The 24,942-nt window shown below is 42.1% G+C and overlaps 5 protein-coding genes across 5 annotated transcripts; 4 read left to right on the top strand and 1 right to left on the bottom strand.

Annotated features, from left to right (window-relative positions):
* The first annotated feature begins 1,950 nt into the window (after nt 1–1,950).
* gnao1b (guanine nucleotide binding protein (G protein), alpha activating activity polypeptide O, b) lies at nt 1,951–12,507 on the top strand. Its single transcript, XM_027012855.2, has 8 exons — nt 1,951–2,288; nt 2,466–2,508; nt 4,876–5,017; nt 5,595–5,755; nt 6,062–6,190; nt 8,575–8,704; nt 10,387–10,540; nt 10,663–12,507. Exons 1-8 carry the CDS (start codon nt 2,171–2,173, stop codon nt 10,848–10,850), a joined length of 1,065 nt encoding a protein of 354 aa, XP_026868656.2. The 5' UTR covers nt 1,951–2,170; the 3' UTR covers nt 10,851–12,507.
* A 100-nt stretch (nt 12,508–12,607) lies between these two features.
* On the top strand, nt 12,608–13,203 carry mtbl (metallothionein-B-like). Its single transcript, XM_027012860.2, has 3 exons — nt 12,608–12,736; nt 12,874–12,939; nt 13,030–13,203. Exons 1-3 carry the CDS (start codon nt 12,712–12,714, stop codon nt 13,119–13,121), a joined length of 183 nt encoding a protein of 60 aa, XP_026868661.1. The 5' UTR covers nt 12,608–12,711; the 3' UTR covers nt 13,122–13,203.
* A 1,265-nt stretch (nt 13,204–14,468) lies between these two features.
* On the top strand, nt 14,469–17,981 carry tmppe (transmembrane protein with metallophosphoesterase domain). Its single transcript, XM_035531233.1, has 5 exons — nt 14,469–15,535; nt 15,631–15,741; nt 15,837–16,002; nt 16,112–16,251; nt 16,738–17,981. Exons 1-5 carry the CDS (start codon nt 14,827–14,829, stop codon nt 16,926–16,928), a joined length of 1,317 nt encoding a protein of 438 aa, XP_035387126.1. The 5' UTR covers nt 14,469–14,826; the 3' UTR covers nt 16,929–17,981.
* A 376-nt stretch (nt 17,982–18,357) lies between these two features.
* On the bottom strand, nt 18,358–19,326 carry exosc6 (exosome component 6). The gene has a single exon (XM_027012836.2). The coding sequence runs from the start codon at nt 19,270–19,272 to the stop codon at nt 18,457–18,459; it is 816 nt and encodes a 271-aa protein (XP_026868637.1). The 5' UTR covers nt 19,273–19,326; the 3' UTR covers nt 18,358–18,456.
* A 1,164-nt stretch (nt 19,327–20,490) lies between these two features.
* Nucleotides 20,491–24,602, top strand: slc38a8b (solute carrier family 38 member 8b). Its single transcript, XM_027012821.2, has 10 exons — nt 20,491–21,180; nt 21,470–21,668; nt 21,855–22,005; nt 22,092–22,196; nt 22,636–22,693; nt 22,831–22,945; nt 23,062–23,209; nt 23,303–23,502; nt 23,616–23,667; nt 23,861–24,602. The coding sequence occupies exons 1-10, from the start codon at nt 20,983–20,985 to the stop codon at nt 23,961–23,963; spliced, it is 1,329 nt and encodes a 442-aa protein (XP_026868622.2). The 5' UTR covers nt 20,491–20,982; the 3' UTR covers nt 23,964–24,602.
* Nucleotides 24,603–24,942: the final 340 nt, after the last annotated feature.

Genomic DNA, 24,942 nt, shown 5'->3' with positions numbered 1-24,942 from the left:
TTGTTGTTGTTGTTGTTAATAATAATAATAATAATAATAATAATAATAATCCATTGTTAATTTTTGTCTGCTGTTACTTTGATTGGTACACCCACATTCAGTGTACAATTAATCTCACAGAAGTTGTTTGCAATGAGTTCATAATTTAAAGGGAATATTAACTCATCAGGGATTGGGCAGACAGGATCTGAGCGTGTTGTAACATGTTGGCTCTAACCCCACCCGCTGGTGTCTGGAGCTAATCAGAGCAACCCGGCCGTTGTTCCTTTTTCTAATGTACAGAGGAGACTGAACAGATGTGTGAACCACTTTCTGACATCCATCCATCGCTAGAAATGGGTCAGAACTCAGGAAGGCTAAATTGCTGCTGAACAGTTGTAGAGATGCATCTCTCTCCCAATCCTCCCTACTTCCACTTAAAGACCTGCAACTATACTGTTTGTGATTTCAAAAGAATTTGATGTTTGAGCTTTTTTTTAAAATTCATTTTTCATATTTGATTTTTTATCATGTCAGCGTAGTTTCTACAGCTTTTGATGTCTAAAAACCTTTCTACATGCGCATGCGCGCTCTGGAGCAATTAAAAAAAGTTTTATGCCATCTGACTTCATTATTGGGACTATGAAATGACAGATGACGGATTCCACTCCGAATATTTCAAAAATAAATAAATAAAAAGGTCTATTTTAGCTTTCTGACTATTATTCAGCCATAATATGGGGTGGTGGTGGGGCTGCCGCACTAATAGGACGACTGTGTGTTTGCCTGTTTATAAGGGAAGTTTTATGGTCGCATTTTTGGACTGAATTTTAAACTGAATTAGCTCGTCTAGTTGGGAATTATTTCTACATTTCTTTACTGACACTTATTAGATATTTAGGTATTATTTAGATTTTAAGGTAATCGAAATTCAACTCATGTCTCGTTTTACTCCCGTTATTGGGTTGATATGAGACCTGCCATTATTCTTAGAAATTAATTTTAGCTTAATGGTATCTGTTGAGGGCTGTTAGATTAATGAAATGGATGAGGCTCTTCTCCATTAAAGCATTACGTGGCTCTGCCATTAAAGTATTAGACGGTTAAGCGATCACATTCATTTCAGATATGGGGATTTAGCTTCTCCGGGCGCTGTCTCGAGTGAAATCTAACATTTGTATTTATAAGATCAGCGATGCGAAATACCTCAGGGATACTGCTGCACTGTAACTCTATATTATTTGTCTGTTGTAATGTTTGCGATTATTTCGATCACTGACAACAAACCATTTGTAGTTTACACGTTTATGTAACATCTTTTCGACGTGCGTGTGACCTGAGCTTACAAAGAGCATCCGCGAGGTCGACGGTAATAAACATAAAAGCACGTTAAGCAGACCATGCTCACCAATATGGTTAAATCTCAGAGAGGTAATCCATCCGAGTAACGTGTGTGTGTGTGTGTGTGTGTGTGTGTGTGAGAGCGAGCGAGCGGGGTTGCAGGTTTGGCCGGTGAAGCTGGTACAGGACTCTTTGGATTTTTCTTTTCTCTAACCGTAGAGATTCCATCACTCGTGGAATATACTCATGCTGAACAGTTATTGTTTGTGTTTGCATATTCTACACTTCGTACGGTGTCCATAACAGACCTAATTATGCACATTAAAGTCACACCACATTAGCTTTAACCCCCCCCCCCCCCCCCCCCCCCCCGCACACAAACACTTTTTAAATTCAGCTGTGAAACATGTTTTTCCACACGTTAGACGCGATTAAAGTCCACATGACTCGGGAGCTGCTGACTGACCGTAACGGACCGTAACGGGTTCCTGCAACAGTCAGCCACATCCAGCGCAAACAGCTCGAGGAGCTCAGACGTTCGCGCGATGCAGTACCAGCTCTGACGTAAGCACAGGGAGAGGGGTTGCCTCTCTCGCGCCGAGAGAGAACGGCAGGATGAGTTAGCTCGTGCTGGTTGTCATTGCCGCCGCCCAATAGAGTCCTGCGATCCCGCGAGCGAGTACAGGACGACCTCCCTACCCAGAGCCCGGAGCGCGAGCTTCAGTGACCCCAAATTCATATTGGATGCTCTAACAACGTTATACGAAGGCTGAACTTAATAGTGAGAGTCGGGGGGAGACAGGGACGCAATTTTGGATCTATACCGCTCGTGCTCCGTCTCAGTCTTACCATGGGGTGCACGTTAAGTGCAGAGGAGCGCGAGGCTCTGGATCGGAGTAAAGCGATCGAGAAAAACCTGAAAGAAGATGGAATTCATGCCGCCAAAGTAGTTAAACTACTACTGCTGGGTAAGACAGAGGGGGAAAGATGTCGCGGTTGTCGAACTGTTGGAAAAATTAATTGTTGTTGACAGAAAAGTCGCATAAAGAGTTTTCCCGGTGTGTGCATAAGTACTTCTCGAAGGATTGTGTGTGTGAGTGTGTGTGTGGAACAGAGACCTACGCTAACAGCCTGTGCTTTCGCAGGCGGCGGAGAGTCTGGGAAGAGCACTATTGTCAAACAGATGAAGTAAGTGGGTTTTTCTGCATATTCTTGTCCGCGCTGATAGCTGAGTTCTGTTCCCTTCAGTCGCCCTCACCGAGTACGTAGAGTACTTACATCTGTAGTCCACGTCAGACTCGCACGCTCCTGGCGCGAGATTTGCGCTGTCCAGTATCACAGTGCTGAAACATTACTGCCCGCAAAGACCGTTTGTACAACCTCCAGCGCGTGAATGTGTACGTGCATTAGTGTTCATATTAGTTTTTGTATTGTGTAACGGGTTGGGGTTGCAAATATTTAATTGTAGAACGGTTAATAAATGCTTGTGCATTCTTTAATATGTCTGTGACACTGTGCGTATGAGTCTGCGACAGAATACGTCTGTGTTAATGTTATGAGAGGGTTTTGGCTCGGACCCCTCCAATCTTGTGCCGTTACACGGATTTTGTGTGTATGGCAGGTAACCTTACGACCATGCAGCCTTATGAACACACCACACAGCGGTCTTGAAATGACTTTTTAGAACCAGATTTAACAATGTTCTTTTACAAGTCCTGCAGACAACATTACAGGCTCATGAAGTACACAGACCCAACTCAAAATCTGTAAGATTTTGCTGCAATGAACTAACATACAAAACTACATGACAAGCTTAAGTCTGTACAATTTACAGGTTTTATATATCGAAAATCGTTAGATGTACCGGATCTCCCAATTCTACTGTTTGACTAGCACACACAGAGTTAAGCTACATAAAAACTGTAACAAAACTAATTAGTTAACTATAACTTTATTACTTTACCAAGTTAATCCACACATTTAAGCAAATTTCAGAATGTAAAATATAAACATGTTAAAAAATAATGAAAGACTTTATAAACTGAATCAAACGTTACTACTTTTCCTAATATTTTTTTTATTTCTTTGTTTTGGGAATTGTACTTATGGTTTGTTGTTGATGCACATTTATGGCACATGGGCATGTGTGAGTTTTGGTAGCTGTACACCTTAAATACACTTTAAAAATGTCTTGGTCAAGTAGAATTTGCATAAGCAGGTCCAGTTACCCTTAACCACATCTTCTCTGTGTGCACAGAAAGTAATTTTACTGTGGACTGAGGTAGAAAATGGGGGTTGTAGGTATTAACAACCACCATCAGATGTGTAGTAAAATGTTAAAAGTTCGTTTCATTTGATCAGTTAAGATATTTTGTTACAGCATTTACACAGCTTCTGTTAACATCTTGACTAATGAAAATAATTCTATTCTATTTAATTTTGAGAAACACACAAAAATGTATTTAATTTTTTTGTGCACCACAGATCAGTGTGGTTAAGTCTAACCCTAACCCTATCCTTAACCATAACCCTAACCCTAACCCTTAAGACTAAACCTAATCCTAACCCTAACCCTAAACCTAACACTAAACCTAACCTTAACCCTAACCCTAAACCTAAACCTAACCCTAAACCTAACCTTAACCCTAAACCTAATCCTAATCCTAACCGTAACCCTAAACCTAACCCTAACCCTAAACCTTACCTTAACCCAAAACCTAACCCTAACCCTAAACCTAATCCTAAACCTAACCTTAACCCTAAACCTAAACCTAACCCTAAACCTAATCCTAACCCTAACCCTAAACCTAACTCTAACACTAGGCTCCAAGAAGCTATTACTCCATATTTAGCTTTACCAACAGATAACTAAGGTGGATGCCTTTTTCTAAGACCCTTGAACGTGTAAAATTGTACCTGAACACAGATGCTAAAACATACAGATAAAAGAATAACAAAAAGAGAAATCAGGTGACTACAACAAGTGCTAAAGAGACCTTTTCAAATTGTAAATGTATTATTTTAAAAATGTTATTATTATCATTTGTGTTGATAATCTATTGTTATTGTTTTAAATTTTATTGCTTAACATTTTACTTGAGCATCGTATGATTCTGAATGGCAATAAAGCCATGGGGACAGAGTCACGTGTTCCTGTGTTAAAATCACGTGTTACTGCGTTAAAGTCACATGTTCCTGTGCTAAAGTCACGTGTTACTGCATTAGTCACGTGCTCCCGCGTCAGTCACGTGTTCCTGCATTCAAGTCACGTGTTACTGCGTTCAAGTCACGTGTTACTGCGTTCAAGTCACGTGTTACTGCGTTCAAGTCACGTGTTACTGCGTTCAAGTCACGTGTTACTGCATTAGTCACGTGTTCCTGTGTTAGTCACGTGTTACTGCGTTTGTCATGTGTTCCTGTGTTAAAGTCGCGTGTTCCTGCATTGAAGTCACACGTGTTCCTCTGTTAAAATCACGTGTTCCTGCATTAAATTAACATATTCCTGTGTTAAAGTCATGTGAGTTCCTGTGTTAGTCACATGTGTTCCTGTTTTAGGATTATCCATGAAGATGGTTTCAGCGGAGATGATGTCAAGCAGTTTAAACCTGTCATCTACAGCAACACTCTTCAAAGTCTGGCTGCCATTTTGCATGCTATGGAGACCCTCGGTATTGAGTATGCAGATAAGGACAGGGCTGTGAGTATATATATAAACACACAAATGCACAAAACAGCACAACCATTGTCCACTGTGAATTCACCCTTTAATTCATGTTTTACATTCTTTGTTTAGACTTGGTGTAAAGGGTAGACCTGACTGTTTTACCAGCATACCTGTGTTCCTGTATATTTGTGTGCCTGTGTCCATGTGTACCTATATACCTGGGTTCCTGTATATTTGTGTGCCTGTGTCCATGTGTACCTATATACCTGTGTTCCTGTATATTTGTGTCCCTGTGTCCATGTGTACCTATATACCTGTGTTCCTGTATATTTGTGTCGCTACGTACCTCTATACCTGTGTTTCTGTATATAAAAACAGAATCATCAGAAATACACTGATCAGTTTGAGCAGATGTGGAAAATTTAGGTTGGAAATGAACTTTGCAGGGATGTAATCCATCCATTGATCGACAGTGACATCTAGTGTATCACACTACTAAACATAATGATTACTGTTACATCCTAGCAGTGTTTTATTCCTGTGAGTTTTTCAAATGAAACCATTTACAATAACTGTGTAAGTATGCCTGAAATGTGTGTGTTTGTGTTAGGCTGATGCAAAGCTCGTCTTTGACATCGTTAACCGGATGGAGGACACTGAGCCATACTCTCCAGAGCTGCTGATGGCTATGATACGCCTGTGGAAAGACGGAGGAACTCAGGCCTGTTTTGGCCGCTCGCGGGAATACCAGCTGAACGACTCGGCTCAGTAGTAGGAAACACACACATGCACACACAAGCAGCAAATAATGCAGACATCCACACTATGAGAAATCACAGCATAAACACATTTTATAAAACCCCACCCACCATCTAGCCTAGACCAGTGTTTTGAAACCTGGTCTGTTTTTGCTCAGCTCACCAGTACACCAGTACCTGGTATTCAGTGATCTTAATGGCTCGGTTCAAGTGTGTGCGATGGGGTAGCAAAAACATGCAGGTCCTGAGGTCTGGACCGAGACAGCCTGGCCTGGAACAAACGTATGAACTCTGTTCTGATGTGCTTTTTGTGTTACAGCTACCTGGACAGTTTGGAACGAATCGGAGCATCAGACTTTTTGCCCACTGAGCAGGACATTCTGAGATCACGAGTTAAAACCACTGGCATCGTGGAGACACATTTCACTTTCAAAAATCTCAACTTCAGGTAACCTCCTTCTCTTCAGGTAACCTCCTTCTTTTTTCCTTACCACATTAGATTTTTTTGCACTATTATTTGCTTTATTCCTTTTGTTTTTTTGACTTCATGGTTTTCATAATATTGTAAGTATAATTAGTGGTTTCCAGTGTGTTTGACAGTCATGTGGACTTTGCAGCTATCTGCACCTGCAGCTGTGTTTGTATCTGGTGTTCCGTATGTGTGGAATCTGTAGGCCGTACTCCAGATCAGGCCAGACTGGAGTAGATCATAGCAGTGTGATGATGGGGTTGATATCAGTGTTGGATATTACTGATGAAGGGGTTGATACCAGTAGTAGTCACAGTAACCCTTGGACAAGCTGTATGTCAGCCTCTAACAACAATTGTGATTTATTTTACGCTAAGACTGATTACCATTTTTAACATGAACAGTGCAGTCCATAAGTATTTAGACAGTGACATGATTTTTGTGGTTTAGCTTGTACTACAACACACTGGACTTGAAATCAAACAGGTTCTAGCAAACATGGTTGAAGTAGAGCGTGTGAAGGTGATCGTCTTCTCCTGTAGGACTATATCCTAACTACACCATCACACAACTAACTACACCATCAGACAACTAACTACACAATAACAACTACAGACGTTTGGCAAAGGTTTAATGTAAATGAGACCTAAAAAATGAAACAATCTGACTATTATTAGTCTGATTATTTCAGACTTGCAATGCTAATTAGATAAACTAAAAACAGGAGCTGCTAGGAAACTGGCCAATGATAGGTAACCAATCATATCCATTCATGTAAATAGTTAATATTCACATAGTTGTAAATAAAAATTAATAGTTTCCCAAACTGGAACACTAGTTCCTAGAACCTTTGCACCTCAACCCAACCACGTTTATCGCTCTTCCTTTGAAGTTGTTATGGGGGAACCATATAAGAATGGACCATCCTTTATGGGACACCTTTTATGTTTCCCCAAATTCAGGAGGCCATAAATAATTAGAAAATTGACAGTTCAATTGTTTCATGGTGCACTGAATGTCACTGAACAGAATCCATAAATGTTGGAATAAATGATTAACATAAAGAGAATAAACCAGTAAGACCTCTGAGGGTTTCCCACATGATATAAACCAATACAAACCAGTGGTAACCATGCCAATGAAAAGCATGCTAAACATTAAATAGATAAACTCTAGGGCAATGTAGAGTTATGGTTGAAGTCTTATGGCCAAATGAGTATTAACCTGTTTCATAGTGATATAGAGACAAAATGAGAAAAATTAAAAATGGAACTATGAAATGTGTGTGCAGTGGTACATGGTGGTTCCACTGTGTGGTAATACAAGATCAACAGCGGCTGCATCCACCACACCAGGCAGGACCCCAGATGCAGGCTGTGCAAAGATGCCCGACACAATCCAACACATAACAGCATGATGCAAGATGCTAGGAGTCAGAGCGTACATGGATCACCATAAGCAAGTGGCTGGTATAGTGTACAGAAACCTCTGTGCCTAGTACAGGATGGAAGTTCAGAGGTCAAAGTGGGAAAGGTGGTGGAGAATGACCGTGCTTAGATCCTGTGGGACTTCCAGATACACACAGACAAGATGGTAATAGATAACCAACTGGACATGGTAGTGGTGGACAAACAGCAGAAGAGGGTCGCAGTGACAGATGTGGTGATCCCAAGTGATAACAACATCAGGAACAAGGAACACAAAAAGCTTGAGAAATACCAAGGGCTGAAAGAACAGGTGAAGGCAACTGTGGTTCTCATAGTAATCAGAGCACTAGTGGCTGTGACCCCCAAACTGGGAGAATGGCTCAAACAGGTCCCAGGAACAAAATCCGAATTCTCTGTCCTGAAGATGGCAGTTCTGGGAATAACTAAGATACGGCAATTTTTAGAGTGTAATCTTTGATGTACTTTAACATTTTTATCCTGTTCTACTTTTTTTTATTTCATTGTGTTATAAGACAAACACAAAGACAAACTCTTTTTGATGTGTGAGACTCTCATACTGTTATTAGCAGAGAAAGACAAAGTTTTGATTCTCTTGCCTATGTTTGACATTATTTGTATTATTTGTATTTGCTTATATTGTTTCTGAGTGTCAGACTAGTTATTGAAGAGAGTGTTTAATGTGCAGTTTATTACAGCATATTATCTGTTATCAATATGGGATTTTGATACCATGTTCACTTCACAGAATGAAGTCGACTGATAGGGCCTGATCCCACTCTCTCTCTCTCCCTCTCTCTCTATCCCTCCCTTTCTCTTCTCTCTCTCTCTCTCTTGCTCTCTTTCTGTGTGTGTGTGTGTGTGTGTGTGTGTGTGTGTGTGTGTGTGTGTGTGTGTGTGTGTGTATGCTGCACTTAGGCTCTTTGATGTAGGGGGACAAAGATCTGAGAGGAAAAAATGGATCCACTGTTTTGAGGATGTGACTGCTATTATCTTTTGTGTAGCTATGAGTGGGTATGACCAAGTGCTGCATGAGGATGAAACAACGGTAAAGAACAACAAACACACACTAATATAAACATCTGTAAATAACTACACAATAATATAAACATCTGTTAGGAACTACACACACTGTAATAAAAACATCTGTTAGGAACTACACACACTAATACAAACATCTGTAAATAAGTACACACACTAATATAAACATCTGTAAAATACACACACTGATATAAACATCTGTTAGGAACTACACACACTGTAATATGTGCAGATGACAGTAGATGACAGTACTGACTCTAGAGATGACAGTACTGACACTAGTGGTAACAGTACTGACACTAGTGGTAACAGTGCAGACACTCTAGTGGTAACAGTGCAGACACTCTAGTGGTAACAGTGCAGACATTCTAATGGTAACAGTACTGACACTAGCGGAAACAGTGCAGACACTCTAGTGGTAACAGTACTGACACTAGCGGAAACAGTGCAGACACTCTAGTGGTAACAGTACTGACACTCTAGTACAGATTCTAGTCGCTTTGCTCCACTACACGCTGAACTGCAGTGACACTGTGAGCACCAGCTTGAACTGATTCACAGGCACAGGGAGGCCCCGCCCTCACATACATCACAGAGGACGGCCCTGCCCTCACATACATCACAGAGGACGGCCCCGCCCTCACATACCTCACAGGGAGGCCCCACCCTCACATACATTACAGGGAGGCCCCACCCTCACATACATCACAGAGGACGGCCCCGCCCTCACATACATCACAGAGGACGGCCCCGCCCTCACATACATCACAGAGGACGGTCCCGCCCTCACATACATCACAGGGAGGCCCCACCCTCACATACATCACAGAGGACGGCCCCGCCCTGACATACATCACAGAGGACGGCCCCGCCCTCCCATACGTCACAGGGAGACCCTGCCCTCACATACATCACAGGGAGGCCCCACCCTCACATGCATCACAGGGAAGCCCCACCCTCACATACATCACAGGACGGCCCCACCCTCATATACATCACAGGGAGGCCCCACCCTCACATGCTCAGAGGCCCCGCCTTCCAAGGATGATAATACTGTTCCACAGTAGACAGTTGGCTACTGACATCAGGAAATAAGGGAATAAAAAAATTTAAAAAAAAACAGGAGCACTAAACTGATTTTAACAGTTTTGCTTTAGTGAAAGGAAGCTAGGATATTAAATCTAGACTATAGGCCAAAATGGTTAACAAATAAATGAGTTATGCAACACTACAAGCTGCAAGCTACAATACTGCAGTGGTATACTAAGTCACAGTAATAACTTTATAATAACTTTGAAATGTAGTTTAAAAATTGAATCCAGACGATTCCTTCACTTTTGCTCCATCATGCTTAAATGTTCAACATGCTCACATGTTCTGTGGTTCTAGTAGAGTATGACAGAATTGCAACAGACAGGATTCAGACCATATGCTAGTTCATAACAACAGTTCTGATAAAATTTCCAGAATTATTTATTTCTGTTTTGCGAACTCAGTGAAAGACTGCGCACAGTAACTCAGCCTGGGCACAATAACTCAGCCTGGTCACGAGAACTGCCTTACAGTTTGGAACTTAAGTAAATACTTAAGTTTATTCTGATTGGTACCATAGCTAGAAAGAGTGAGGACAGAAGACACGTTGGTCCTAATGCTTTTTGGAGTAATTGCTTTGCTCTTTCCTTTCTGCAGAATCGCATGCATGAGTCTCTCATGCTCTTTGACTCCATCTGTAATAATAAGTTCTTCGTTGACACCTCTATCATCCTCTTCCTAAACAAGAAGGATCTTTTTGGAGAGAAGATCAAGAAGTCTCCACTGACGATTTGCTTCCCAGAATATGCAGGTTTGCATATAAACTTGTTCACACCGGTCCCTACAGATACTCAGTGTCACGTGAGTGGTGAATGAATATGTTGTGTTCTGGTTCCTGCTGCAGAATTCAGTATTATTATTGCTCTCTCACAGGCCCAAACACATATGGAGAAGCTTCTGCATATATACAGGTGCAGTTTGAAGGCAAGAATCGCTCTCCAAACAAAGAGATCTACTGCCACCAGACGTGTGCTACTGACACAGGGAACATCCAGGTGGTCTTCGATGCTGTCACTGACATCATCATCGCCAATAATCTGCGTGGGTGTGGCCTGTACTAAACCCCTGCTCCATTAGGCTCTGATTGGTTGATTTTTTTGTCCCTCGTTATGATAACGAGAGAGTGAACTGAAATGCCACCCCTTTATCACAGCACTCCCATTCTTCACTTCCTGTTTTTTGTCTTTTGTTCAGATTACCTTTTTGATATATTGATTTTGTGGTTTGTATGTTAATGTTTATATTATTGGCTGAGAGAAACATGGGTATGTGTGCGAATGTGAAGGGTTAATACTAAGAGCTTGTGCATAGACTGGGGTAAACATGGATGCATGTGTGTGAAGTCACTATGGATCAGAGAGGGTTTTTTTTTTTTGGTTGTCTATACAGAGCAGAAAAGAAGTGCTGGTGTAGAAAAGTATGACCTTCCCATAAAAGAATCAGAGGGTTAGGGTTAAAGAATCAGGGGGTTAGGGTTAAAGAATCAGGGGGTTAGGGTTAAAAAGTAAGAGGGGTAGGGTAAAAGAATCAGAGGAGCCCACGGATCAATTTCTCTTTCATTTTATTTGATTATTTAATATGTGTGAAATACTGAATGACTAAAAATTAGACATTGTCATTGTCATTCTCACTGCTTGTTAATCTGGCTGATCTGAATGAATGAATGTCAAGACTGAATGCTGTTCAGTGGGAGCTCTCATGCCAAAATAAACTGAGCAGTGTTTGGGTCTTAGCAGTGTTTGGGTCTGAACAGTGTTTGGGTCTGAATACTGCCTAGATTTATCCAATGGCTTCAAACTGTAAAAGGAAATATATGTCAATCACTGAACCTTTTCAAGCAGTGTGATGTCAACAGCACAGCATTCTCTCTTCCTGAGCACAAGTACTTAAAATTTATTTGTTCAGTTGTTTGTAAATTATTCATTTATTTATTTGTTCAATAATTTATATGCAAGGTAATGGGTGTGTTTACATTTTGTATCTCCTACACATCAAATATATCAATAATGTCAGGTTATGCATACACAACAGATCACTTGTGTATTGTATACAACAGTACACTAAGAGCTATATAACAACCTTTAGATAAAAATTAAACTATCACATAAAAATGCAAACCTTAAAATATATTTGACTAAATTATGAATAAATAGGGAATTGTTTGTGTTTATTAATTTATTCTTCTGTATGCTTGTGTGCATGTGTATGTGTGTGGGCATGTATACAATCTGTCATTTGACCTGTGACCTGTTACTTAACCCAGATTGCTTTTCATCTACTTCCTCCTCTTTTTTCAGATGTGAATGGTGTTTTTATTTGTGTGTGTGCGGGTGTGCATGTGTATTACATTCCCTTTCTGTCCCTTGGGGTGTTCTACATTCTACTACAGGTTTTATCTCTCAAACTGATGAAATGTTTACATTAAAATCACAGTTTAGCACCACCTCCACTAAGTAGTTTGTCTTATCATTTAACAAGCATTTAACTGTTTATTTTACCTCTGCATGAACAATTGTAAAGAAAAAATATATATCCAAATATTTTTGTGATGTACACATTCTTTATTTGTGATGTACATGTTCTTGAGGGAAGAATTTGCTAATTAAATAAAAATACAAAAAATATCGAATAAAAAATAAAATTGGCTTCCAGCTGTTAAACGTAGGCTGTTATTATATAATAGAAATAAAAGACAGAAATAAAAGTCTTGTGCATGTGCTACGTGGGAGATGCAAAGGTCCACAGAATCACGGAATTCTCATTAGCGCTGTAATATTTGAGGTTTCACCGAATGCCCTTGATTGACTCTTCACTGCAAGTGTGCGCACACAAGAATGACGTGTACACACGCGCTTGCCAAACGCCATCAGGACCAGAAACGCAACGAAAGTATCACGTCGAATCGCCGAAAATTAGGCTGAGATGGACAAATGCGAGTGTTCTAAGAGTAAGTTACTATTTTATAACAGAATGTCATGCATGTATTAGAAAAAACAAGTGTAAACAAAATACATGCGCACTAGTATCTTTGGGTGGGCGCGGGCCATCTTTGCCCATCAGTCTTGTGATGTGTTTGTCGCACAGCTGCGTCTGGTACGTGCGGACAGAACTGCAAGTGCACCAACTGTACATGCGCTAAAGACAAAAAAAGTGAGTTCAATGACAAGCGTTTACATTTTCTGCTCTTTCTCGGATGGTAAAGCCAACGCAGTCACGAGCTGTTTTCCTGTATCCCGGTAGCTTGCTGTTCCTCCGGTTGCACAAAGGGCGCGAGCAGCTGCGAAAGCGCTAGCAAGGATAAGGACAAGTGCGACACTCGCTGCTGCAAATGATGGCGTATGATGTCCTCTGATGCGCGTTGCGGCTTGTACAATTCTGTTGAACTAATTAAATAAAATTCACTCTAATAATTTAGGTACATGTCTGGTCCATTTTATTACATATTATTATTAACATATATCACCGTTTTATCTAAATGTATATTTCCACACCACTAGCCATAGAAATTAAATATCATTTGTCAGCACCCGTATATAAACTGTAAATATAATGTTTTTATTTGCATAGTGGAATGAACTCCCACTTGCTGTCCGGACAGCAGAGTTCCTTGCAGTCTTCAAACGCAAACTGAAGACCCATCTATTCGCGGAATATTTAAATGACCACTGACCCTGCTGCTATATTGACTAACTTTAGTACTTATTGTTGTCAGTTTATATGTATTTTGCACTTCTAGGCATCAGCATTGAGTTCTGTATTTCAACAGCATTCTAGTTCATACTTAAAACGATTTAAAGCACTTTTGTAAATCACTCTGGATAAGAACGTCTGCCAAATGCAGTAAGTGTAAATGTAAATTGCCCACATGTGGAAGGTGTGTGTGTGTGTGTGTGTGTATATGTGTGTCTGTCTGTCTATCTATCTATCTATCTATCTATCTATCTATCTATCTATCTATATATATATATATATATATATATATATATATATATATATATGTTCCACATTTACGACTAATAGTTCTCATTTACGTAATCTTAAAAAGCCTAAATTTTCAGTTTGGATCCATACATCTTTCAGCCACGTTTCCAATAATCCTTATGGCTAATGGGCAAATATTCCTACTGTCCTCATCAGAATGGGCAACGGTGGATCTCGCCTCTCTGCTCATATCCGATACAGGCGTTTGGTAACCTGTTCAATATTATAGACATTGTGGCTGGTTTAAATCAACTATATGAATAAATAGCAATTATAAAAATGCAACGTCAGCGCTATATTGAACTAATAGTAACCAAACGTCACACACACGTGATAAATTAATCCAGAGACCCTCCTCTTTTATATTAATCTAGCAACCCTCCCTTTTTATGTTAATCAAGAGACCATCGCCTTTTATGTTAATCCAGAGACCCTACACTTTTATGTTAATAAAGCAACTCTCCCCTTTTATATTATTCTAGAGACCCTCCCCCTTTAATGTTTTACATGGAGACAGCCACGTCCCCTTTTAATGACGTTATCAACGACCACGTATATATTTACAGCTAAACGTCTTGAAAATCCATTTACATTAATTGCTTTGCTATTATATCTAAAGAGACTTACTTTAGGGGAAAGAAACAATATCGTAGAAGCATCCTGCTATACAGAGGCGGTGTGAAAGTAGCAGTTGAAATGAACCATCAGAGTAAGCGGGTGTCTTAGCGCCACCTCCACACTAACAGACCAAACGCTTTAGCGTGGACTCTCTCACAAGCCCTAGCCCATCTAGAGCCTTACACTGCTTGAGTTATGGATTTATTCGCCGTGGTTTAACTATCAGTATCGTGTCGTGATAAACGTCGTTAGCGATTGCGTAACGGCACGTCATAGGTTGCGGAAGTGGTAACGAACAGCAAACCCCCCCCCCAAAAAAAAACGACGTGCGGAGTATTATGAAGAGTTTGGAGCGAGTTTAACGTTATTGGGAAAGACTGAACCGTGCTTGTAGATTAGTAGTTAAATAGTGGCTGTAGTCAGTATAACTGACCACTTATGTCCGGGTTCGCTCGCCTCTCTGTTGAAGGGAGAGTTGGCGTGGCCGCGGGGCTCGTGCTCTTCTCTGCGCTCGTGTCTAGGACACTCTTATCACACCGAGTGGACATCCACACGCGCGCGTCGTTATTTCGAGTTCAGATTCTGCTCTTCATTAACTCTCTGTTGCTCCTGGGCTCGCTCTACATCTGGAGGCGTGCTGTGATACGGCTCTGTGGCACGAGAGGGAATCATCGTGTCTGGCTCCAGAGATGCTGGCGCGCGGCTGTGCTGATATTCCTTGTGCTCGCTCATTCCAGTTACTTGAGCTTATTTTTCCTAGTGGACACAGAACCCCACTGGCTGGCGCTACTGAGTTTCACATGCCTGGGCATTTATGTTATCCTTTTATTCTTCTTGATCGCATTCAGCTGCGTGAGTCGCCTCCATCGGCTTTGCGTCGCACACTCAGGCGGTCAGGACGCGTCAGAAAGTGGGTCGGTCAGACAGGTGGTTCTGGCGTTGATGGTAACTGCAGTACTGGCAGTATATGGGTTGGTAAATGCAGCACAGCCCCCACAGGTAGTGGAGGTAGACGTTCCTCTGAAGAATTTGCCTACCTCGATGAGTGGCCTGAGGATCGCACTACTGTCTGATATACATCTGGGACCTACACTTGGGCGCTCCAGACTAGAGTATATTGTTACCATGGTGAACCAGCTGGAACCAGGTAACAGTACCATAAAGCTACTACATACTGTCAGCATTGTTTACATTTTTGTGTGTGATGTGTCATGGATCTATTGTGTGGTGTGTGGGTCTTAGACTTGGTGGTGATCGTCGGCGATTTGACAGATTCCCAGGTGGCCTGGCTGAGGACCGCAGCAGAACCTCTAGGCACTCTGCGGGCCCCGCTGGGCTCCTACTTCACGACAGGTCAGGCAGGAGTGCAGCGGTGAGTGAGCACTGTGACTTACTCCCTACACTCTGAATGACTGCTGTGCTTCTGGGGGGGGGGGGGGGGGTCATAGGCAACCATGACTACTACACCGCTGACGTGGACGGCTGGTTTGAGCTGTTGCGTTCGAAAGGCATCAAGCCTCTTCACAACAGCCATGTTCGAGTGTCCCAACCAGGACAACGCCAGGACTGGATCTGTCTTGCTGGTATTGATGATCTGGAGGCTAGCATGCTACGGTTAGGCTAATGCATGTTCATCTGAATATTCAAATCAGGATCTTACTATTGGCGCTTACAATGGTCTGTGTATCACATTTATTCACACTTATGGTCTGTCTGACTGTAGGTACCCTGGTCATGGGATGGACATCGAGAAAGCACTGAGTGGTTGCAGTGAAAATCGTCCCATTATTCTTCTGGCTCACCAACCCATCGCAGCTAAAACAGCTTTGCAGCAAAGGCCAGACATCAATTTAGTGCTCTCAGGTACAGGTGACTCAGTTTAGTGTGGTCAGGTACAGGTGCACATTACTCAGTGTAGTCTGTGGTTCATTTTGTTAAAGAGCCACCAGGTTAATACTTGACTAGTAACTCACTACCTGACAGTATTAAGGAACATGAATAGCATTTAATGGTGGATGCTATGGTGTGAACCATGCTGGTCCTTGAAACAGTGAGCTGCTTTTCAACTGGAGTCACACTTCCTCTTCATACAGTGACCAACTGTGTTGGAAACTATATGTAGTTAGTCAGTAATATTTAACTTTTGAAGTGGAATAATGTGAAAAACAATGATCGCAATATAAGAGAAATTCACTCCACTAAGCTTAAATAAACCTTACAGGTTAAGTTTAAACAAATAATATGAGGTATAACCTCTGATTACTGCACAAATAGAATGAGTTCAGCAGTGAAAGCAAAAATATAGTGCACTTATGAATTCTCCACTTATGTTTTAATGTGTTTGTTTAGGCCACACTCATGCTGGCCAGCTGTTCCCACTCACTCTTCTGGCATTCCTGGTGAATCCCTATTTTTGCGGGCTTTACCGTGTCTCGGAGAACACTATGGTCTACGTTACCCCAGGGACAGGTTATTATGGCATTCCAATGCGAATTGGCAGCCGTTCGGAGATCACACACATCACACTGAAATCTGCCTGAGTGTACAGTCACAGACACATACGTATTTACCTTTTATGTGTGTTTTTAAGACCAGGGCAATACCAACTTATAGAAGTGTATTAAGTTTGTCACACTATGTATAATAGCTGTAATGTGCCTAAATAGCTCTGTTGATTCTTAACAGGAGATTTGCATCAAACATTCCCTACAATTGCAATAGATTTGCATCAAATATTCCCTACAACTGGAAATTGCAGTTGTTCATAGGTCCTGTCACAAACTAAGTTGCAGACACATCTTCATTAATGCTGATAGACATGTTGAACACGTTTTCTAACTCGTTTCTTTTACACATGTAACATGCAGTGTAGCTAACAAAAGCTCCTGCAAAGAAAAACACACATTGACTTTAAACACCATTCCTTCCTCAATGATGTGCATACTTGGTTAAAATGAGAAAATGTCTTGATCTCACCATTCACTGAGGTAAAATTATTAAAAGAAAAAAATCCCTGAATTAAAACCTCTCAAGTGTGTCTGGTGACAGTCTGCTTTTAGTCTTTTGTGTGTCCTGCCATTTCAAGATAAGTCAGAGTATGCTGTCCTGAAACCTTTCCTCTGTAAAAAGTCTCTCGTGATCCTTTAGTCCTGGGCCACGTCATCTTCAGCTGAGCCCACAGATGTTCAGTGGGGTTTGTGTGGGAACCAGGACAGCTGCTGCAGAAGCTGAACTGGTGCCGTTTGTGTGGGTTTGGATCCTACTGGAGAATCCAATCTGATCACATTCTAAGCTTTCCAAACAGTTTGCATGAAGTTGGTGTTTAAATGTAGTTTTGGAGAATAGGTGCCCCTAGCATTTAAACATCTGTGATCTTTAGAGATTTTGCCTCTTTGCATGTAGTTGTCTTCAAAAAAATATAAATGGAAATGTACAATATATAAACGATTATACTTTATATATATATATATTTATAAAATTTTAATTATTGGTACCCCAGCAATTAGTTTAGTTATATTAATTGCTGGGGTACCAATCATTAAAATGTATTAAGTGCTTATATATTTTTCTTAAATAAAAGCAAAATTCTCATAGCCTGCTTTGCTCATCTTTGTCAAGTGACAACACTTCATGGGTTGCTATGACAATCCTACTGAAGCCAAAAAACTAAACTTGAAGTGTGAAAATAATGGCCAGTATGCCTCACGTGTCTCATTAAATTATGGGCCTTTGCACATTGACCTCAGCCTGGCTGCACACCCACTCCCCTCTCGACACAACACACAGCAGTGACATTCCTGTGACCCTCAGGCTGCTTAGTCTGAAACTAACAGGTTTGTTTTTAACTGGTCTGGGATTCCTGCAGGAAGATTATACTGGGGACCTAGATGGAGAAATCAAACATTTTAGGAAAGAAGAGCTTGAAGTACCACAATGGCATTCATGTATTCACAAATGAGACTGACTCCGTTTTCCCTCGTGGTTCAATTTTATCTCTCACATAGCGCCAACACAAGAAATCATCATCACTCACAACTCTGCTGTTAATGTGTAAAATAGGACAGAGCCTTATTTCTCTGGTGGTGGAGCTTTTTTCTTAACAGCCCGCAATATGGCCTGTTGCACCACCGGGTACATCTTATGACAGCCGTCGATGCATGTTCTCACAGCCGCGGGCAGGGCATCCTCGCGCATCTCCCCGTCCGCCTGCAACCCGGACACTTGACCGAGATTCGGAAGCAGCGCGAGCGTGACGCGGCCCTGGTTCTCCTCGTAGCCGGACTGCCAGCTTCCCTTCTCCTCCAGGACGTCCGGGTCCACGAGGCACGCGTCGCCGTCCTGCCGCAAGCTGCAGCCCAGCACCAAATCGTACATCTCGATACCGGCGTCCGCGAGCGCCATGGAGGCACAGGTCACGGCGTGAGCGAGAATCGAGCCATCATTTTCCAAAACCATTACGTTAACCTCTATCTGAGAGCGCGGGTACCGGTGCAAGCACACCCCCGGCTGCATGCTCTCCAGCAGCGCGAGGGACAAGTCCCGCTCCTCGCTGCCTTGGATCCAAGCTCCCCGCTTCCGACAGGAAAACGGCGCAAGTCTGAAATCACAAACCAGGCGGCCGCTCTTCATGTCCGTTTCATCCTTGCGCTCAATTTCTCGCGGACCGTACACCGAGCAGATGATTTTTGTGTTTCCAGCCTCGAGGTAGGATGAGCCTTTTGCTTGGCTCACGAGCCCACAGCGCGTAAACACCGGCCGAATATCCGCATTTCCACGAGCACCTTGGCCGCTTCTGCCTGCGGGACTCTGGGTGCTCGGAGGGAGGAACAGCACCGGGGACTGCGACTCCTCCGGCCCGCGGACACGTTTAGTATCTACCGGCATCTTTCATTTGTTCCCGTGCGCTGCACGCAGATGGCCGGAAGTAGCTAACTCTGCTGCTGGACTGGTTTTCAGGTTATCGCCATCTAACGGATAGGCGGAGGTTTGCGCAGAAACGGGTCTGCACGAGATGACTGTGAAGTGTAGCGTAATACCCGCGTGCCAAAGCTACGGTGGACCCACGCTGTATGTTTCGCAGAGAAACATACGACTAGCCACAAATATTTCATTTCAAAATGGCCAAAAACGTTTCATGTAAATTAAGGAATGTGTTTGTGGTTTCTCAGAGAGCGGACACTGGGCAGACGCATGATGCCGTGTTTCATTCAGATGGACTATGAACCAAGAGTGTCACGTGACGACAAAGCCGCGCGCCTGCGGCTCGGCATTAATGAAGAGGTTAACGTGCATGCTCATATTTACACCGCACGCTCAAACCTGGTGTGCACAAGAGTGTAGTTCAGTCCAAACTTTGCCAAGTTACCACCAGTTGAAGCCAGAAATGATGGACGCTCATTATGCTTTTGTGTGTGTGTGTGTGTGTGTGTGTGTGAGACATTAATAGCGCGGTCGGCACGTTCCAGTGCTCACCTTTTCACTATGTGGTGGCGCGTGTGAACCCAGCTGGAGCAACCATGCAAGAATCATGTCCGCGTGCAGGTGATAAAGGATTCTCGAGCCGGAGGTACTGTCACGTCACTGGTGACAGAGTCGCTGAGGTGGAAGAAAAGTCCACATGGCAGTAAAGTCTCGTGGCACTGAAAGCTTTCATACGATACTGTAGTCTGTGCTCGTGCTCCACTCAGTAAGGGGATATTTTTGCCTTTTTGCAGGACTAACTTTAGAGTTACTATAATAGCAGGGCGTGCGGTGTACATATCAGCTGAACATATGAGTATTTTGTAAATAGTACCTTTCGTGTTTACTGACACGCAGTTAAAACAGAAAAGATAGCACGTGTGAAAAATAATGCTTTATGTGGTGTGTTTAATGTTGGAGCGAAAACATGAAACAGACCAGTGTTTTTTTTCTTATTAAGTTTTTAAGTATAACGCTACCATATATAATACATTTATAAATACATTTAAAATGTCTAAAACCATATACACATTTCTAAATACTTTTAGTTAACTTTATATACACATTAATAATTCATTTATACTGTATTTGAATTAACCACGTATTTTTTAATGGAATATAGACCTATTAAAAGTGAACATAGATTACGCGTTTCCTCCTACTTGGATGGGGACACTAGCACAATTAGGGATTTGACAAGGGCATGCTACATTGTCATTTAACTTCGAAAGGTAAACACAAATGCATTTTCCCCCTGAAGACTCGAGTCACGAGTGAAGCTATTTACACAGGACGAGGAGGAGAGTTGAGACACCGGTGACCCTCGTTGCACGGGCACACACGCATTAATACGTTACAACGGCTTCATCCGACATTTTAACCGACTCTTGGCGCACTGGCCTGTCACGCACAAACTAACAAATCTTTTCTAGATTTTTCACCAAGGTGCGACATTTTTAAAGTGTCTTAACTGAAAACTTGCCGAACTCGCGTGGCGTGGTTGTTGGAGCAGGCTGACTCCGCACACTCAGGTTTTAAAGTTTCGGAGTGGACCAACCCAACCTGAGCAGGCAGCAGAAGGCCTGGCATCTCCGCCTGCGTCTCTCCATCGAGGTGGTCAGAGCGCGAGACACAATGGAGGAACTAGCGCGAGAGAGCATTCGCAGTATCAGTTTATTATACAAACCAGCGCGAGGATCGGAAGCCCCACGGCTGGGCTCGTGCGGGGCCGTTTTCATCATGCTCAAGTCGGCGCTCGGCGCGGGACTCCTCAATTTCCCCTGGGCTTTTGAGAAAGCGGGTGGCGTGAACAGAGCTATAACTGTGGAACTGGTATGTACGTGATTAACTTGCGGGTTTGTGTAGACCAAATCAGAGGTATTTGTTTTAAATGAGGATTAAAAATGTTTTAAATGTGAGATTCAAATCCTTTTGAATGGGAGAGTCAGAACCCATGTCAGATAAATCTGGTCTTTGCACTAGTGAGTCCGACTACTTGTCATGGGCAGCTCTAAAAGACCTAAGCTTCAGTGAACACTTGAACCTAATACAGGAAGACTAGTAATTAACAGATGACATTTATAGAATTCAGTATGAACTGAGAATTGTTCCTCTCTGTCAGGTGTCTCTGATCTTTCTGATCAGTGGTTTGGTGATTCTGGGATACGCATCGTCTATTAGTCGACAGAACTCCTACCATGAAGTGGTGAGAGACGTGTGCGGGCGCAGGATTGGCCAACTCTGTCAGATCTGCTTTGTCTTCAATCTCTTCATGATCTCTGTTGCATTCCTCGTGGTGGTGCAGGACCAGTTGGATAAGTGTGAGTAGGGTGGGAGTCAGTGTGTGCCATGTGTGTGTTTTGCAAGAAGAGTGTGTGCGTGCGTGCGCGTGTGCATGTGCATGTGTAACCTTTTCATGTTTGAGAAGGTTTCAGTATGAATTATTTTATCATATGTGTGCTTGGACCTGATTTAACAAACTTTTAACAAACATGTTTGTGTTTCAGTGTGTTTGTCTTTGTATGAAACAGTGACAGGATGTAAAGAGATGCCGTATCACTGGTATACAGACGAGAGCTTTGCACTCTGCTTCATGTGTCTCCTTCTCATCCTCCCTCTCTCCATCCCAAAAGAGATCAGCATCCAGAAATACACCAGGCATGTTTACCTGTTGGTGTGACATCATTAACACAGCTTGATTAACTCCCCCAGTTTAATGAGTGTGCTGTGTGTCATTTGGACAGTGTTCTGGGTACGCTGGCTGCCAGCTACCTGTGCGTGGCCATTATAGTGAAGTATTACATCAAAGAGGAGCATAGAGTTGACCTAATTCCAGAACACACTGATGGGTAAGCCACTGTGTCTGTGTGTATGTGTGTGTGTGGGCTTGTGTAGATTTGTGAGTGCATATGTGTGTGGATGTGGTGGTAGTGGTATGTGGATGTGTGGGGTGTGATCTGTGGGTGTGGTGTGTGTGTGTGTTAATGTGAAACAGATTTCCAGTATGTTTCATAGGCAGCAGTTTTCAAATACATATACAGGATACACACATAAATAAAATCTGATTGTATAAAAGATGCTCCATTTAAGTGAGTCCTGTATTCAGTGTGAGCCGTCACATGCTGTCTATGGCTCGGAGTACAGGGAGAATACACACATATTGCTACTGTGAATGATAGCACACACACTTTCAAAGGCTATGGTTAAACAGGGTTTAAAATGTTATTATCAAGCAATTGATTGAGTTAATACAAACACACCTAAAGAAATTGTTTGTGTTTGGTTTAGCACACACTCCTGGGCCTCCATGTTCAGCGTGGTCCCTACCATTTGTTTCGGCTTCCAGGTGAACCCCTCTGCCTGTGTCCTCATGCTTTCTGTGTGTGTCTCTTTCATGGTGAACTCTACATATTTGTGTGATTGTGTGTGTGTGTGTGTGTACCTGTACCCTTCATGGTCTACATATGTGTGTGTGATTGTCAGTGCCATGAAGCCTGCATAGCCATTTATAGCAGCATGGAGAACAAAAAGCTCACTCACTGGATCTTCATCTCAGTGGTCTCCATGATCTTTTGTCTGATTATCTACACTCTGACTGGTAAACCCCATGATCTTTTGTCTGATTATCTGCACTCTGACTGATTCCTGGTACTGGCCTTAGAGGAATGTTCTTTTTCCTCTTTCCTGTTCTTTTCCCTCCTCGTTTGATTGTAGGAGTGTTTGGCTTTCTTACATTTGGGCGAGAAGTGGCTTCAGATATTCTGGTGTCATATCCTGGAAATGATGTGGTCATGATCATTGCAAGGCTGCTGTTTGGGATCTCAATCATCACTATCTATCCCATAATACTCCTTCTGGGCAGGTGAATAGACCAGTTGCATATGCAATCTGCCTTTAAGTGGTCTTTCATAGAAAAAGATGACTCTCACATGCCCAGTTCCGATTTGTTTTCTAGGTCTGTTATTCTGGCATTAATGCTTCGTTACCGAGAACGGCATGCCATGGTTACTGCAATGTTTGAGAGTCGGTGTCGTTGGCTTCTGACTGTCCTATGGATTACTGTAACGCTCCTCGTCGCCATTTATGCGCCAGACATGAGTGATGTTATCAGCGTGATTGGAGGAATCAGTGCTTTTTTTATCTTCATTTTTCCTGGTGAGGCATCTATGTGCGCACACACACACACACACACACACACACACCCCAACCTCCTCTATACACAATCAGACAGAAACATTAATGGGAATAAGTGCTCTATTCTCTTCCAGGACTGTGTCTCATATTTGCCATGCAGACAGAATCAGTGGATCACAAAAAAAAGTGAGTGATTAGCATAGTTTATGAAACTGATTTTGTTACAGGACTGCTTAATTTGTGTATTTATGACCATCTCTGTTATCCATCCTCACTCTGTCTCTTTCTGACACTGACTGACACACACACACACACACACACACACACACACACACACACACACACACACACACACACACCTTTCTCTATTTCTTTCTAGGATGCTCTTGACAGGTTGGGGAGTGGTTACTGTTGTTGCTGGAGCCTTCATATTTGGCCAGAGCACTACCACTGCAGTCATGGAGCTAACACATAAATTCTAATAATATTTATCATCACCAAAAGAACACTTTAATATTAGTTACTGAAATGATTGTTGAGTACTAAAGTGAAGCAGGGGCTGATGGGAAGGTTTATACTGACCTCATCGTGTTAGGTGTCACCTTGCTCTTCACCTGCTGCCAGAGAGAAGACATGCTTCTGGTCCAAAAAAGCAGCAGCCCAGTTAATAATGAGATAATGTTCTGGGCCAATCACAGAGAAGTAAATATCACATTTCACTGAATTACCTTTCCAACAGACATAAAATGTATCTACATTAGGATTATAAATTGTGTGTTTTAGAGAGCTGAAGTTTAATAGGCACTCAGAGGATAAGATAATATCCAAACAACATTTTAACTTAGTGACTGGGGCTCTTTTTGATGTGATAAATAATTGGAGTTTTAATTGCTTTCATGTGTTTTCAAAGTGACCAAAGAAGAGACCAATCCTAAGCCAATATGTGCAGTGATTTTGAGAATTAGACTTAATTTTCTTTCTTTATAATAAATGGTTTGCTTAGAGTGGTAAAGCCCAAGGACTGTTCCACATGTTAATGAGCCGATGAAATAGAAGTCTTGCCAAAATGTCACTCTTCTTAATTTATGTAATTATTTATTATGTCATAGATATATGCTTAATAAATATATGTTCCAAAACTTAAGTGATATCCCTATTTATTTATTTTTTATGGAACATTTAAAAGTAAACACATTAAAATAGATAGTGTTTTGTTTTTATGTATACTACCAAATAAGTCATTTTATAAGGACATTTTGAAAAACAACAAATAGCGTCCAGCATCAGCCAATGTTAGCAGCAGTCTCTCAGACACAGCACGTGCTGGCACTGGTTCGTGTCAGTGAAAACATGGCAGTGAGAGCACCCCGGAGAGTTTTCAGCCTTTTATGAGGACTAAGTCTGACATGTGCTTGTGAATTCAGAATGGAGAACAATGTGAAGGCTTGTCCGTCTAACTTG

Source organism: Electrophorus electricus, chromosome 1 (assembly GCF_013358815.1).
Source record: "Electrophorus electricus isolate fEleEle1 chromosome 1, fEleEle1.pri, whole genome shotgun sequence".
In the NCBI taxonomy this organism is placed as follows: Eukaryota; Metazoa; Chordata; class Actinopteri; order Gymnotiformes; family Gymnotidae; genus Electrophorus; species Electrophorus electricus.
Note: the sequence above shows the minus strand (reverse complement) of the source record. Positions and strands in the feature narration are given on the sequence as shown.

Excerpts from the sequence above, each read along its gene's own strand:
- gnao1b (XM_027012855.2), top strand. The coding sequence starts at position 2,171 with ATGGGGTGCACGTTAAGTGCAGAGGAGCGCGAGGCTCTGGATCGGAGT. Across the intron at positions 5,018-5,594 it reads ATGCAGATAAGGACAGGGCT|GCTGATGCAAAGCTCGTCTT; the intron begins GTGAGTATATAT and ends TGTTTGTGTTAG. Across the intron at positions 10,541-10,662 it reads TTGCTTCCCAGAATATGCAG|GCCCAAACACATATGGAGAA; the intron begins GTTTGCATATAA and ends GCTCTCTCACAG.
- exosc6 (XM_027012836.2), bottom strand. The coding sequence starts at position 19,272 with ATGCCGGTAGATACTAAACGTGTCCGCGGGCCGGAGGAGTCGCAGTCC.
- tmppe (XM_035531233.1), top strand. The coding sequence starts at position 14,827 with ATGTCCGGGTTCGCTCGCCTCTCTGTTGAAGGGAGAGTTGGCGTGGCC. Across the intron at positions 16,003-16,111 it reads CTGGAGGCTAGCATGCTACG|GTACCCTGGTCATGGGATGG; the intron begins GTTAGGCTAATG and ends GTCTGACTGTAG. Across the intron at positions 16,252-16,737 it reads CATCAATTTAGTGCTCTCAG|GCCACACTCATGCTGGCCAG; the intron begins GTACAGGTGACT and ends GTGTTTGTTTAG.
- mtbl (XM_027012860.2), top strand. The coding sequence starts at position 12,712 with ATGGACAAATGCGAGTGTTCTAAGA. Across the intron at positions 12,737-12,873 it reads CAAATGCGAGTGTTCTAAGA|CTGCGTCTGGTACGTGCGGA; the intron begins GTAAGTTACTAT and ends TTTGTCGCACAG. Across the intron at positions 12,940-13,029 it reads ATGCGCTAAAGACAAAAAAA|CTTGCTGTTCCTCCGGTTGC; the intron begins GTGAGTTCAATG and ends GTATCCCGGTAG.
- slc38a8b (XM_027012821.2), top strand. The coding sequence starts at position 20,983 with ATGGAGGAACTAGCGCGAGAGAGCATTCGCAGTATCAGTTTATTATAC. Across the intron at positions 23,210-23,302 it reads ATAATACTCCTTCTGGGCAG|GTCTGTTATTCTGGCATTAA; the intron begins GTGAATAGACCA and ends TTTGTTTTCTAG. Across the intron at positions 23,668-23,860 it reads TCAGTGGATCACAAAAAAAA|GATGCTCTTGACAGGTTGGG; the intron begins GTGAGTGATTAG and ends ATTTCTTTCTAG.